Here is a 15,068-nt window from a genome sequence, read left to right as displayed (position 1 = left end):
GAAAAACAAAGGCAAGAATCTGAAAAACGCATGCAATTAGAAGAGAAAAAATTGCAAGACGCTGAAAAACAAAGGCAAGATTCTGAAAAACGCATGCAATTAGAAGAAAAAAAATTACAAGACGCCGAGAAACAAAGGCAACATGAAAAAGAAAAAATGGAATTCGAAAAACAAAATAAAGAAAATAAAGAAAGCATTCAAATTCAAGGTCACTCAAATATGTTTGACAAATACAGATTAATGAACAAAATATCGGCTTTCAACGAAAACATTGACAACATGGACTCGTATCTCATAAGATTTGAAGAAATAGCTACAACATCCGGTCTACCTGAAGCACATTGGTCGAGCTCACTCCTCACCCTTTTGACTGGCAAAGCTGTCAACATTTGCTCACAACTGTGAGCAAGCGTGGGAAGCGTGGTCGAGAGGCCAAGTGCGCTTGGCTTGGCTACCTAGAAGGGGGCTCGAGGTTCGACACCCGACTCGGGCAGAGTTGTGTTTACTGAGCGCCTAAAGGCAGCACGGAAAAACCAACTCCCAGATACCCCCTCCCCCCTACCGGTCCACAAATGAGATTGGATCAAAAGCGCTCTGAGCATGCTATAAGCATGAAAGTAGCGCTATATAAAAGCTATAATAATAATAACTGTCTATCACTGAACGCAGCACTTACTCTGATATCAAGGAAGCTCTACTGCGCCAATACGGAGCAACTTCAGCCAACTATAGAAAGAAATTCTATAATGAAAGGCCACAGCAAAATTTTGATCCTCAAATTTGTGTAGCTAATATGTCAAAGTGGTTTGATAGATGGGTATCCATGGCCAAAATAGAAGAAAGTTACCAAGCTCTTCGTCAACATATTATTATCGACAACATCACCCATGCTCACTCAGAAGATATTCAATCCTACATTATAGAGAGAAATCCTACTGACATCCAGACATTAACCAAGATCATCAGACAATATAAAGCAGCCTATCCAAACAAGTCAGTCAAACCATCTGTTGAAGAAAATTTTGTCTGCTTTGCTCAAGACAAAAATGCAAGATATAAGTCAGATGACAAAATCAAATGCAACAAATGTCATAAACTAGGGCATTTCACGTCTCAATGCCGCAGCAGAACCACAGAATGTTCATATTGCCATAAAAAGGGTCACCAAACTCATGAATGTTGGAAAAAACAGGCAGTCTCCAAAAATCAAAATTTTGATAGACCCACATCACCAACTCAAAGATACAGCAATAGAGAGCAATACAATCTCAACAAAGCACCTGGAAACAATAAACCAGATAACAAACCTCGCTACAGAAGTCATTCACAGGGCTCCAGACCACAATATATGCCAAACAGAAGCTCATATAACAGAAGCTATTACAATGAGCATTCAACTATGACAGTCATTGCAAAGTCCAATGGTCTCAAATTTTATCCAGGCTTCGTAGGAGACAAGAAGGTTGAAGTTCTTCGCGACACCGGAAGCACGTCCACATTAGTACATGAACGCTTTGTACACGCAAACCGTTTCACAGGCAACCACGTCCAAGCCACTGCATTCAACGGAACTGTCAGCAAGTTACCTGAAGCCATCATTTATGTTACTACACCATTCTTCAGTGGTCAAACAAAAGCATTAGTAACACCCAATCTACCAGTGGACCTAATCATTGGAACATAGAGGGAGTTAAAGAATGCACTCCTCAAGAACTTACTGAATGGACAAATGCCATAGAGCAAGGTCAAAAATGTTTGGCAGTAATGACAAGATCCATGTCCAGACAACAAGAACATTTGGCACATGAACAAGTTAGCCAAAATAATCACATGGCTACCTCAGTTACTCAAGCTATGCAGAATGCAACAGAACCAGTTACTAGTCCAGTAGCCAGCAACAGTCAAGAACATTCAACATGGACACCCCCAGTTACATCAAGCCCATCCCTACCGGTCATAAGTCCACCTCCATTTCCCGAATGTACATTGTTGAACTTTGAAGAACAAGACGACATGCCCAGAGTCTCTAACAATGATACAAGAACTCTAACTGGTCAAACTGAAGTCCATCAAGACAAGTCATATTTCACACATGATGACTTCAAAGAAGAACAGAAACGAGATCCAACATTGCGAATATTTTATCAGAAGGCTCAAGCAAACAAACAGCTGAATCTACCAAATAAACCATATTTTCAAGATGGCCTCCTGGTGAAAAATGCCATGCATAAAGACAATACCATTCAGCAAATAATAGTGCCACAGAAATACAGGAAAGAAATTCTGGCAACAGGACATAACATTCCACACGCCAGCCATATGGGTGTAGTCAAAACTAAAGCCAGAATCCTCAAAGAATTTTATTGGCCAAGTATCATTAAAGACGTCAAGAAATACGTGAAGTCATGTCATATTTGCCAAGTCAAAGGACCTAAGAACAACAAATCACAGGCACCTATTCAAGATATGGAATTGACAGACAAGCCATTCCAAAAAGTCTCAGTTGATTTGATTGGTCCTATGCCAGTAGCTTCAGCAAGAAACCATCGATATGTCCTGACATTGATTGACACATGTACAAGATGGACAGAAGCAGTACCTCTAGTCAACATTACAGCGCTTGACATCACCAGAGCTTTGTCAGAGATATTTTCCAGAATTGGTTTCCCAGAAGTTATCCTCTCTGATAGAGGCACACAGTTCACAGCTGACATTACCAAAGACTTCATGAACATGTACCACATCAAGATGAAGTTCACAACGCCCTATCATCCCCAAAGCAACGGGCTTTGCGAACGATTCAACGGTACTTTGAAGAGGTGCATTTCAAAAATAGCTTACGACAATCCGCAGAATTGGGACTTATTGCTACCAGCAGCTCTGTTTGCATACAGAGAAAGTCCTCAAGAAACCACAGGATTCTCACCTTTCGAGATGGTTTATGGCGCCAACCCAAGAGGACCGATGGCAATCCTCAAAGAAGCTATTATTCGCCAAAACTCAATCTCATCAGAAACCAAGACAGCGTTTCAACATGTGCAAGATACCAGAAACATAGTCATATCTGCATGTGAAAAAGCAAATGAAGCCACAGCCATAGCAAACTCCAATACCAGAATGAGAGTCAATAGAAACAGAACACTGAAATAATTTGAACCAGGAGATCAAGTATGTCTGTTACTACCAGACAAAAGCAACAGACTATTCATCAAATGGCAAGGTCCATTCCCCATACTCAGAAATATAACAGATGTTGATTATGAGATAGACATACACAACAAAAAGAAAATCTATCACGTCAACATGTTACAAAAATATAACACAATAACAGAAGGTTCCACAAGCCCAGAACAAAATGAAAGAGCCATATCATGTCTTGCAGTCATACCAGAAGAAAATGAAAATGACACGTCTGAATTTGACGACATCAATATGCCACAAACAACTACCAAACAAACTGAATTTTGGCAAGACATCAAACTCAATTCAATGACACCGCAAAAGCAGAAAGAACTGACTACCATTCTCAAAGAAAATTCAGACATATTTACAGATGTTCCAGGCAAAACGTCAATTGCGGAACACAATATAATACTTACTGATTCCAAGCCTACAAAAGCAAGACCTCATCTATTACCAGTACACTACAGAGACTTTCTGAAACAAGAAATTAACCAACTATTAGAGCAAGGAATCATTGAACATTCCAACTCTCCATATGCTGCACCAATAGTTCTTGTCAAACGAAAGCAAACGACAACTCCAAGAATGTGTGTCGACTTCAGACAGTTGAATAAAATAACCCAACTCGACTCATATCCTATGCCAAATCCTGAAGATCTTATGACCAAATTTTCAGAGGCAAAGTTCTTCACCAAAATAGACCTGTCCAAAGGTTATTACCAAATACCAGTCAGACAAGAATGCAAACAGTTTACGGCATTCACCACAGCTTATGGACTATTCCATTTCAACTTCATGCCATTTGGTCTAGTCAACGCCAGCAGCACCTTTAATAGAGCCATTCACAGCATACTAGGCAATCGCTCTGACACATTGTCATATATAGATGACATTTGCATATTCCATAAGACATGGAACGAACATATCAAAGGACTACAAGAAGTTTTCAGCATACTGAAACAACATGGTTTTACCATAAAGCCTAGTAAGGTAGAACTAGCCATGTCAGAAATATCCTTCCTGGGTTATAAAGTCAGCTACAATTCGCTGAGACCACAAGAGAACATTATTCAACGCATACTAGACATCAAAGTCCCCACCAGTAAAAAGCAAGTGAGAAGTATTTTGGGTCTGTGTAATTTCTACAGACATTTCATACCAGGTTACATAGCACTCATAGCTCCATTGACCGAACTCACTAAGAAAGGACAACCAACGAAGATTCCATGGTCTACAGAGTTACATACCACGGTTGAGAACATTAAAACTGAATTTTCAAGAGACACTATTCTCAAACTTCCAAATCCAGAGAAGCAATTTTACCTCGCCACAGATGCTTCATCTTCAGCCATAGGAGCATGCCTAATGCAGAATTACCAAGACACTTCACAGAAATGCCAAGAGACTTTGCACCCAGTATTTTTCATCAGCAGGAAGTTGTCACCAGCTGAAACCAGGTACTCAACCATCGAACGGGAATGTCTAGCCATTGTATGGGCCATAGCCAAGTTCTTCAGATATCTACTAGGTGCCCATTTCACACTCCTAACTGATCATGCACCACTAGCATTTCTAAACTCAAAGAAGTTAGCGAACAGTCGTTTAACTCGTTGGAGTCTACAACTCACAGACTACCAATTTGAGGTCAAGACAATTCCTGGACGTGAGAATGTCTTCGCTGACACACTTTCCAGATGTATTTAATTCTTAACATAATTGTATATATATTTTTCTTCCACAGCTGTAGTATATCAGTTTTGTATTGTCATATTTTAATTTCATCACGAAGCTTCATAACTTATTCAATTCAAGATTTAATTTATTCAAGTATTATGCTTTGTACAACTTTTGATATTGTTCATGACAAGCATTGTCTCATTTGAATAGTGAAACAGGTGTTCCAAGTCATCAATAATTTTATTCTCATATACATGACACTGCATTTATTATTTTTATTGTTATCTCCAAGTGGACTTTATTTTTCAAAGCATTGTCATATGTTACCTCAATCATTTTTCTATAATTTCATGTATGGTATTTTGTGTATATTCAAATATTTTTAATACATATGAGCATTTCTATTACCATACAAATGCTAAATGGAGGGGGGGGGTAATATGTCACAGATAACATTATAGAATTATTTGTACATTTTACATTTAAAAGAAATATAAACCCTTACTGAGCCTCAGGAATTACCCCACAAATTTAGACCCTTGTCAGCACCTCAGGTTTTTTCCCAAGACGTGATTATGATGTTTGAAATCTATTGGTCGATTTGAAATTAAACAAAGACATTTTTAAAAAGAGTTAGCGCCAGAGAATTGGCGAGAGTAAAAAGTGGGAGTCGATAAAATAATGTCCTTGTAGACAGTCACGTTTCTAAGAGCTCTGTTTTAAAGCCTTTGTAATATTATGAAGCATTGTTGATCTGTAACTTGTACATAAGCTGTACTTACGTTGTATTTAAATAAAGTTCCAGAGTTTTGTTTTATCAAAGAACCTTTCATTGTGATTCTAGATCGTCATTTTTTCAACTATTGAATTCAAGTAAAATCTTCGGCATAACAACACATCGAGACATCGTAAATGTTGTTACAATTTGGCAGTGTATGAACCCTAGATCATTGAGACAGCTGAACGTTTACTATATAAATCAAGGAAGTCATTTATGTGACCTATAGCTTGATGTTTCTCCGCTTGTTCCCTAGAACCTCCAAGGCTGACTCGTGTAATACAGTTTTGATAATTTCCGTGAGTCAATGTGTGGAGAGCTGCGCTTGTCTCTCCCACGGAGGCGTCAAACAATTCAACAATGTTGGAATCTTTCAATGTTTCACTGTCGTATTTTATTGCGTGGAGTCGTTTGCTTGCCATTCTTTTTTAAATTTAAATTTCAAAATTCAACAAAACCAGGTCATGGTCACTGCCTATGTAAGCTCAAGGTAAAGTGCTTGCTTTTGCTTTGTTGATGCTAGATTTGAACTTCAGAGGAAACTGGTATGATCAATCTGGCTTTGCATTTTATTATCTGTGGCATGCCATTTAGTTAATTTGATGGCGTGTGCGGGACTAGAGTGCTAGACACAGTTGGTATATAGCTACTGGCAAACTTGAAGAGCCTCCTGCCTCTATCGTTAAGACACAGTTGGTATATAGCTACTGGCAGACTTGAAGAGCCTCCTGCCTCTATCGTTAAGACACAGTTGGTATATAGCTACTGTCAAACTCGAAGAGCCTCCTGCCTCTATCGTTAAGACACAGTTGGTATATAGCTACTGGCAAACTTGAAGAGCCTCCTGCCTCTATCGTTAAGACATAGTTGGTATAGAGCTACTGGCAGACGTGAAGAGCCTCCTGCCTCTATCGATAAGACACAGTTGGTAGCCTATATAGCTACTGGCAGACTTGAAGAGCCTCCTGCCTCTATCGTTACTTTCTCCTAATACAAAACGTTCAGCGGTTGCTCATACTCGGGCATTCCATTGATATCTCTTTCACTTGAACATGCTAGGAGGTCTGGGGGAACAGTGTCAGCTCCATTGATATCTCTTTCACTTGAACATGCTAGGAGGTCTGGGGGAACAGTGTCAGCTACATTGATATCTCTTTCACTTGAACATGCTAGGAGGTCTAGGGGAACAGTGTCAGCTACATGATATCTCTTTCACTTGAACATGCTAGGAGGTCTGGGGGAACAGTGTCAGCTCCATTGATATCTCTTTCACTTGAACATGCTAGGAGGTCTGGGGGAACAGTGTCAGCTACATTGATATTTCTTTCACTTGAACATGCTAGGAGGTCTGGGGGAACAGTGTCAGCTCCATTGATATCTCTTTCACTTGAACATGCTAGGAGGTCTGGGGGAACAGTGTCAGCTACATTGATATCTCTTTCACTTGAACATGCTAGGAGGTCTAGGGGAACAGTGTCAGCTACATTGATATCTCTTTCACTTGAACATGCTAGGAGGTCTGGGGGAACAGTGTCAGCTACAGCAGAGGGGTTCGGCGTTTTGAAGTATTCTGAGCTGGAGATTGCATTATATGCACGGATGTATACATATAATCATCAATTCTACTTTTATTTGATCTATTTAACGTTTCCAGATACACTATTCACAACATTGCTACTGTCCATTAAATTACAAGAAAAAGATCTTTACTATTTGAGAAATGCATTTATATTGTATGTTGAGGTACTAAAATATATAGAGGTATGTCCTTGTTACTAATACATCTTTTTTCAGGCTAGCAAGGGAGTGGGAAGGCGTTCTAAGATTGCCTCATATCCAGACCAGGCGCCAAGTCCCCTATTTTACCTAATTAGAAGAGCGCATGTCCAATAAAGAAGTCAACTTAGAAAGACGTGTAGGTTTTAGAAATAGCATTTGTGAACATGTACTGAAATGTGTTTTTAAATGGTTTAACAAAAAATCTCTCTTGTTTCTAACGCCTCTTGCAAAAACAGTGTCTAACTGGTTGGTTCCATTAATTTAATTTATTAAATGTTTGTTATAGCGTCTAGCTCGATATGTATGTATAGTTTTACAAAAATGCATATACAACATATTTTATTTGTCCTCAAAATAGAAGACCGACATTGTGCCCCCCCGTGTAAGTACTTAACGCTACCTTAATTAAAGGGCGCTCCCCACACTTTGAAAAACACTGGTCTAAACTCTGAGTTACATTGGCTTTAAAACTTTTGAGTTGAATTCTGGTATATTTCTTATTTAAAAAATGAATTTTTTTTCTTTCACAAACCTCCACCATGGAAAGAGTTTCTCGCGTCAACAAACTTATCATCGCAATCCAAAACTTGCTTCCAGGCCTGTGCTTCTAAGTCATCACTCCAGGTCTAAAGAACAAAACGTAAATTGTCAATTATTAACAAAGTGGCACGCTGTCAAGGGACGTACGAAAAGTTCAAGCCATCTCTAAACAATGATGTTCTTGTAGAAGTGACTATTAATGATAGACTATGTCAAAGCCATCTCGAGGTAATGATGGTCCTTGAGAAGTTGACTATTAATGAAAAACTATGTCAAAGCCATCTCGAGGTAATGATGGTCTTTGAGAAGTTGGCCGCAATCGGGATATGGCCACCCTCGCCGAATGTTAGATTATCTCTATGTTCGATATTTGCCGTTTCTGCTGCAGCTTCACATGGTGGGTTCACTAACCCCACAATTAACCCTTTTTCTCATCTGGTTTTGGGACTAGCCATAGCATAGAAGAACAATGATAATTGTAGGCGGCTTTTTTCTTTAAGTACAATCAACAGCCTGTCAGTTGGTGACACGTACTTCAATCATAGACACTAGAAAATATGTAGGTCACTACTACTGGACGCGAAGATCCGCAAAAGTTCGAACATGGCTAAACCGAACCCTTGATTGGTTTAACTTAACAGTTACAGGAATTAACATAGAGCCTGAAAGGAGAAAAGGACAAATAACATGGTGCCAAACTTTCATGGAGGTTCTCAATTCAGTAATCTCCAGTCGAAAAAAAGGCTTCAAACATTGCTGGAGGTCATTTTCTATTAAGACAGGTAGCCACCTAATCCAAAGATTGTTAGACAGATGATTTTTTTAAATCAGAGTTTGAGTTTTTAGTTTTGGCACATCGGCACAATTTAGGCCATCAGAATGATGATAATTGATATATGAAAAGTGAAATCAACAGGCAATGTTAATATATTAATAGCTTCAAGCTTTTCCTAGTAGTCTTAAAATTGTTACACGTCCAAATGAAGAGGGATTAATGTTTAAAATAAACAAATACATCACACTTGCTAGGAGGTTATTGCTTATTTTGTGCATTATAGTTATACGCTAACTTACCAAAACTCCTAGTCCTGCATTAGTTCGATACTTGTTGTGATAAGATTGAAATATTTCAACGATCTTTGGTTCAAGCTTGTTGTCAGCCTGCACTAGCACAACGGTAATAAACATCCACAATAATGTGGTCATGATTCGCCAATTGTAGATGACCCTCGGCTTAAAGAGAAATAAAAGATTAGTTCTCTAACAGGTTATCAACAACAACAAAAAACAACAGATTATTGTATAAGGTGCTGTCGACTTTGACCAACTTTTGTTTCACCTTGTGCTGTCACCTTTGACCCGGCGGTCCTGTTTTCGTTTTTTTTTTCGGTCACATGTTATAGCTGTATTCATTTTTTTTAATAGCTGCGCTTTTGTTACACCTTAGTGCTGTCAACTTTGACCCGCTTTTGTTACACCTTGGTGCTGTCAACTTTGGCCCGCTTTTGTTTCACCTTGGTGATGTCAACTTTGACCCAGCGGTCCTGTTTTCGTTGTATTCGTTTTGGCCTCATGTTGCAGCTGTTGTTACATATCTACGTACATGCCCCGTGAACCTCGCACAATATTCATCAGAACGTAGCTAAAGGTGCGAATATCCGTTCGCATAGGTTTTCTCTGAGGGGGCGGTGATTGAACGGCCCGTGGTTCAAATCTTAGTGAAGACTGGGATTTTTAATTTCGGGATCGTCGGGTGCCACTGAGTCCACCCAGCTCTAATAAGTAGGTCACAGAAATAGATGACCTTAACATCATCTACACTATAGACCACATGGTCTGAAAGGGGAACTTTACTGTATAGGTTTTCTCTAAACCTGATCTAAATATTTAAAAAATCTTTACTTGAACTCCTTATAACAATCATTGCTAAGCAACGCTAAGCCTCCTCTGTATATTTATGGATTACTTTCATGTTTAGCATTCCTTGTCGCAGTAGGATCAACGACTGTATTGAGGATCTTTGTTTTCAAGCTTGTGAATTGTTTGCGAAGGTAGGCCATAATGTTTTCAAATACAGCTCATGATTTTGTATTCGGCAGGCTACACCATGGTTAGCACCCCAGTCAGAAGTCTAAAAGGCGTATGACTCAATTCATAGTACGATCACTAGATCATGGAAAAATCCATGCCCGACTCTGTAACTGGAAGAAGGCATCTCTAGATCTTACACACTGGCTTAACATTGGGCCTCTAGATCTATACACTGTGGCTAAACACTGGGCCTCTAGATCTATACACACTGGCTAAACATTGGGCCTCTAGATCTATACACACTGGCTAAACACTGGGTCTCTAGATCTATACACACTGGCTAAACACTGGGCCTCTAGATCTATACACACTGGCTAAACACTGGGCCTCTAGATTTATACACACTGGCTAAACACTGGGCCTCTAGATCTATACACACTGGCTAAACACTGGGCCTCTAGATCTATACACACTGGCTAAACATTGGGCCTCTAGATCTATAAACACTGGCTAAACACTGGGCCTCTAGATTTATACACACTGGCTAAACACTGGGCCTCTAGATCTATACACACTGGCTAAACACTGGGCCTCTAGATCTATACACACTGGCTAAACACTGGGCCTCTAGATCTATACAAACTGGCTAAACACTGGGCCTCTAGATCTATACACACTGGCTAAACACTGGGCCTCTAGATCTATACACACTGGCTAAACACTGGGCCTCTAGATCTATACACACTGGCTAAACACTGGGCCTCTAGATCTATACACACTGGCTAAACACTGGGCCTCTAGATCTATAAACACTGGCTAAACACTGGGCCTCTAGATCTATACACACTGGCTAAACACTGGGCCTCTAGATCTATACACACTGGCTAAACACTGGGCCTCTAGATCTATACACACTGGCTAAACACTGGGCCTCTTGATCTATACACACTGCCCCAGCTTATGAATAGACTACTGAAATAAGTTTCCCCACACAAAGATATTACACATCTCATAATTACTAAAACCTTAAGCGCCAAAATGTCCAGCTCCATGTCAACTACTGCCAAAAGGGCTGAGCTAAAACGTATTGTTTCGCACGAGCCCAGGAATAAATACTCACAATGTCAGAATAAAAAATCCCATATTTGACAGTGAAGGGCATTCTATTGAAAAAAAAAAAGCAGCATAGAAACCAGGGGCGGACTGGCTATATGGGTATTTGGGCAAATGCCCGGTGGGCCGGTACTCAAATGGGCCTAAAGGGCCTCATGAATGCCACTATGGCACGCATAAAATTGTTAAAGGTTTAATAATCTCATAAATAAGGGTCTATATGAGCGTCATGCTAGAAAATCTTTTACAGACTACAGTGTAATGCTAATTAAATCTAACACATTTTCAAAAAAAAAAAATGTAAAAGCCAACATTCGTAGTCAGTGCTATTAGTAGGCTTCATCCTTTTATGACCTACAAACCTAGCGATTAAAAATGGCTGCCTGGTCGTGCGGTTTGCGCGCTGGACTGTCGTTCGGATTTATCGACGGTCGAGGGTTCAAACCCTGCCCGCTCCCATCCCCCGTTGTTCTGCGGGAGGTTTGGACTAGGAAGTAAACTATCTTCAACTCTGAAGAATCATCCGAAAACATGTAAAACATTTTACAAAACAAAAAGATCTAGATCCAGAGCGAGATCTACTTCTAAATCTAGGATTACAAAACATTACTTCAAATAGACTTACCCTAAAACAATGCAAATGACGACTGTGCAGTAGAAAACTTGGTATAAAAATGTCAATTTTTAAACAAATGGCGATTTTTGTAAAAAGGTTGCACCTATGATGCACCACTCTGAATGTTTCCTGTGTAGTATTTATTTTGACAAGAAAAAACAACAACAGTAAAAGTGCTTTAATTTAGTAAAAGTCTAATATTTGCAGCAAATTTACGCACTTACAAGCGTCCCTAAAAACAATGCAATACTTTTTTCAATGATTCATTTGACTAATCGAGACTTTCATCTTTTCTAACTCTCCGATAAAAAGTATGTACACGTTATACGTTATACACGTTGACTTGGCAGAATTAAGGTCATTGGTTGATATGCATGACTAAATGCATGACGCGTAGGACGTGATTATCTTCTTTTTTGAAGTAACGTCTGTATTATATAAGATATGATATCTCCAACACTCATTCTCAGATTAAGTTAAACTAACACAAGACATGAACCCATTAAAAAATAATTCAACGTATTACTAATTATTTTGTTTGATACCAACAAGAGAAATTAATCCTTGAGTATTTACAAATATGTAGAGTTTGATCTCCTTAGACAATACTACATGCTATTTCACCCACACTCCTTTCTCGGATCAAGTTAAAACTATATCGACACTTGCCGTTACTACTGTATGGGCAACATCGTTCCGACCATGGCTAATGCCAAACTTTCATTTCATTTCAGTTACATGATCCATAGTCTCTTCGCGACTGAAGAAGGCCATACATTGGTAACTACCTATTTTGGTTAATAGTGAATAAGGGAAATAACTAATACATTATCGAGAGGCATTGCTGAATGTGCGGAGTTCCTTCCCCTTAGATAACTTTTAAAAAAAAAAGGATTTAAAAAAATATTTTGCTTGTTAAAGTATCCTGTGGTTCATATTATTAAAGATGTGTGGGACTATGTTGTCATTTCGTTGCGGGTCATATAGATTAAAACTAGCAATACACAGCGGCTGCGCCCGTTAATTTGTTCTCTGGCTTTATATTGTTTATTATGGCCGAACACCCTGGCTCTTCTTTTTTTTTTTTTTTTTGAATTGTAATAAACGGGCCATGCATCGAAATTTCTTCAACATAGACTTTTGACTTGATTTGGAGAGACCCGTTTCATAAAGCTCCCACTACACCTACACGCACCACTCATATTTTAGGGCCGGATAATGCTAGTAACACGTTCAAATATCCGCCCCCCCCCCTCCGCCCAGCCCAAAACAAAAAGTCCTTCGTACACTCCATGACTTTTCTTCGGCTTCTCAATTCAATCTACATTGTATTTCGCCCTTTAACCCTTTTCGATTAATTTTTCGTATAGTAACAGTGTAGTGCTATTAACTCCCTGTAGGCTCATGGCATTAGTTATATATATATATATATATATATGATCAGACCCAAACCACGAAATGCTAAAAGTCTTTGTTGATAGCACTAATGTCTTATAAACAAATGTGTTCAGTTCAGAGGTCATCTACAAATAATGACGTCCGTTGTGCTAGTGCTGGCTGACAACATGCTTAAACCAAAGACCGTGCAAATATTTCAATCTTATCACAACAAGTATCGAACTAATGCAGGACTTAGGGTTTTGGTAAGTTAGCAGCAAAGTAACCTTCTAACATCGGCCAGATAATAAGACTTGACTGCCTGACGGTCCTATTTAATTAAAAGCTGAATTATGGAACAGTAACTTCGAGTTGTTTTTTTTACAAAGTCATAGAGAATACCTGTTTTTCAACTTCAGGTACATGTTTTTATTTCCACTTCAGGTAGTGATGCTTCTATTTGCTGTTCCTTCGGTATAGTCCCATTATTATTTTATTGAATCCAATTAACTCTAATGGGTACCTGAATGTATTTACGGAAAGTAAAGGAGAGTTGTCGTTGTGCTGGCAACATGACACTCTGATCGTTAACCGTTGACCAAAGAGACACATGACCTTTATATCATCTGCTCTTATAGCAAGGTCTGAAAAATAACCTATAAATGTATTTAAATAAATCACCGTTAAGTGCAATATCCGTAGAGAAAGCCACTCTCATTTCTCATTAGTTTAACTAATTAATATTTAAACAAGAGCAGCCACCAGTTGTTAATACAAAACTTACATATAATGTAAGCGAAGATAACTAACGTAATATGACTAATAATTAAATTAGATCTAGATCTATGCAGAGTATTAAGATTGGATTTTCCTCTCCAGATTATATACAGAAATGAAAAAAAAAAGTAAGTGTAATTTAATTTCTTGCGTCCTCGCTTCCGTTGAAACACATAATCAACTTTTAACTCATTTGCAAGCAAATCACTAAATTCAGGTTGTTTTTTTTTACTTGTTCATCAGCACACTCAGAAAGTTATAGTTTTCTCCCACCCATGGGATAGCTGTAAAAAAAACACTATATCTTTCATATGTAACGCTTCTCATGGGGAAACCATCGGAATAAAATTTCCCTAAAACCTTACTCAATATCATCTCCTCCCCTTCATTATCTCAAATAAGTTGTAGATCTGGATATCCAGATTGAGGCCGAAAACCAAAGTTAGAAAGGTATGAGTCAGGGAACTCCTCTACGCTGATGTTGCAGCTATTGCTGCAGAATTTTATCTTCAGACCCTGGTTGACAAACTATCTGCGGCATGCCAGAAAGTTTGGTTTAAATATCAGTCAAAGCTAGACCAAAATACTAATTCAAAACATAATCACTCCACCTCAAGTGACCATTAATGGTCAACCACTAGAAATTGATGCCCACTTCTGTTTTTCTTGGTTAAATCAGCTCCAGCGATGTGCTACTGGATATAGACATCAACAACATAATAACTAATGCAATGGACACAATGCCGCGGTTGTAGAAAAGAGTTTGGAACAGTATCTACTTGGCGCGAGCACGTTGCCCTGCCTCATCGTGGCGCTCGCGTAGAAACGACCAATAGAGGAAGTGGTTAGGCTAAATGGGTAGCAACACAAGACTCCCGAGAGTCAACCTATTGTACGGGCGGGGTTGTAAAAAAGTCCCCACAAACACGCCCCACATCTATGCGCTGTTCCTCAAAGGGACCGTTACATAAATGGCGGGTCTCGCACAGCTAGCTTGGTACAACGAAGGAAAATGGCGGAGGCTCCCGGTGCCCTCGGCCTTCGGCCATGTGCAGCCAAGCATGCGTCGGGGGCCAAAGGCATTGGAAACAGCAATGTTTTATATAGGCATTGACTCGGGTCTCTCTCAAACAGAACTGTGTTCTCACAGGTTTTTTTTTTTTACTGTTTGGCGTCCAAACAGGTTTTTTTTCAAAC

At 39.2% G+C, this 15,068-nt stretch overlaps 1 protein-coding gene across 1 annotated transcript in view; it reads right to left on the bottom strand.

Annotated features, from left to right (window-relative positions):
* LOC106059081 (uncharacterized) overlaps nt 1-11,915 on the bottom strand; it is a 32,549-nt gene extending 20,634 nt beyond the window's left edge. Inside the window, exons 1-3 of the mRNA XM_056030427.1 lie at nt 11,727-11,915; nt 9,032-9,190; nt 7,950-8,043 (exon numbers count right to left, since the gene is read on the bottom strand). Coding sequence (XP_055886402.1) covers nt 7,950-8,043; nt 9,032-9,163 — 226 coding nt within the window. The 5' untranslated portion in view covers nt 9,164-9,190; nt 11,727-11,915. The remainder of the gene's footprint in view (nt 1-7,949; nt 8,044-9,031; nt 9,191-11,726) is intronic.
* Between the last annotated feature and the right edge of the window lie 3,153 nt (nt 11,916-15,068).

The sequence above is a fragment of the Biomphalaria glabrata genome, chromosome 5, assembly GCF_947242115.1.
Source record: "Biomphalaria glabrata chromosome 5, xgBioGlab47.1, whole genome shotgun sequence".
In the NCBI taxonomy this organism is placed as follows: domain Eukaryota; kingdom Metazoa; phylum Mollusca; class Gastropoda; family Planorbidae; genus Biomphalaria; species Biomphalaria glabrata.
This window is presented reverse-complemented; position numbering and strand designations above follow the sequence as displayed.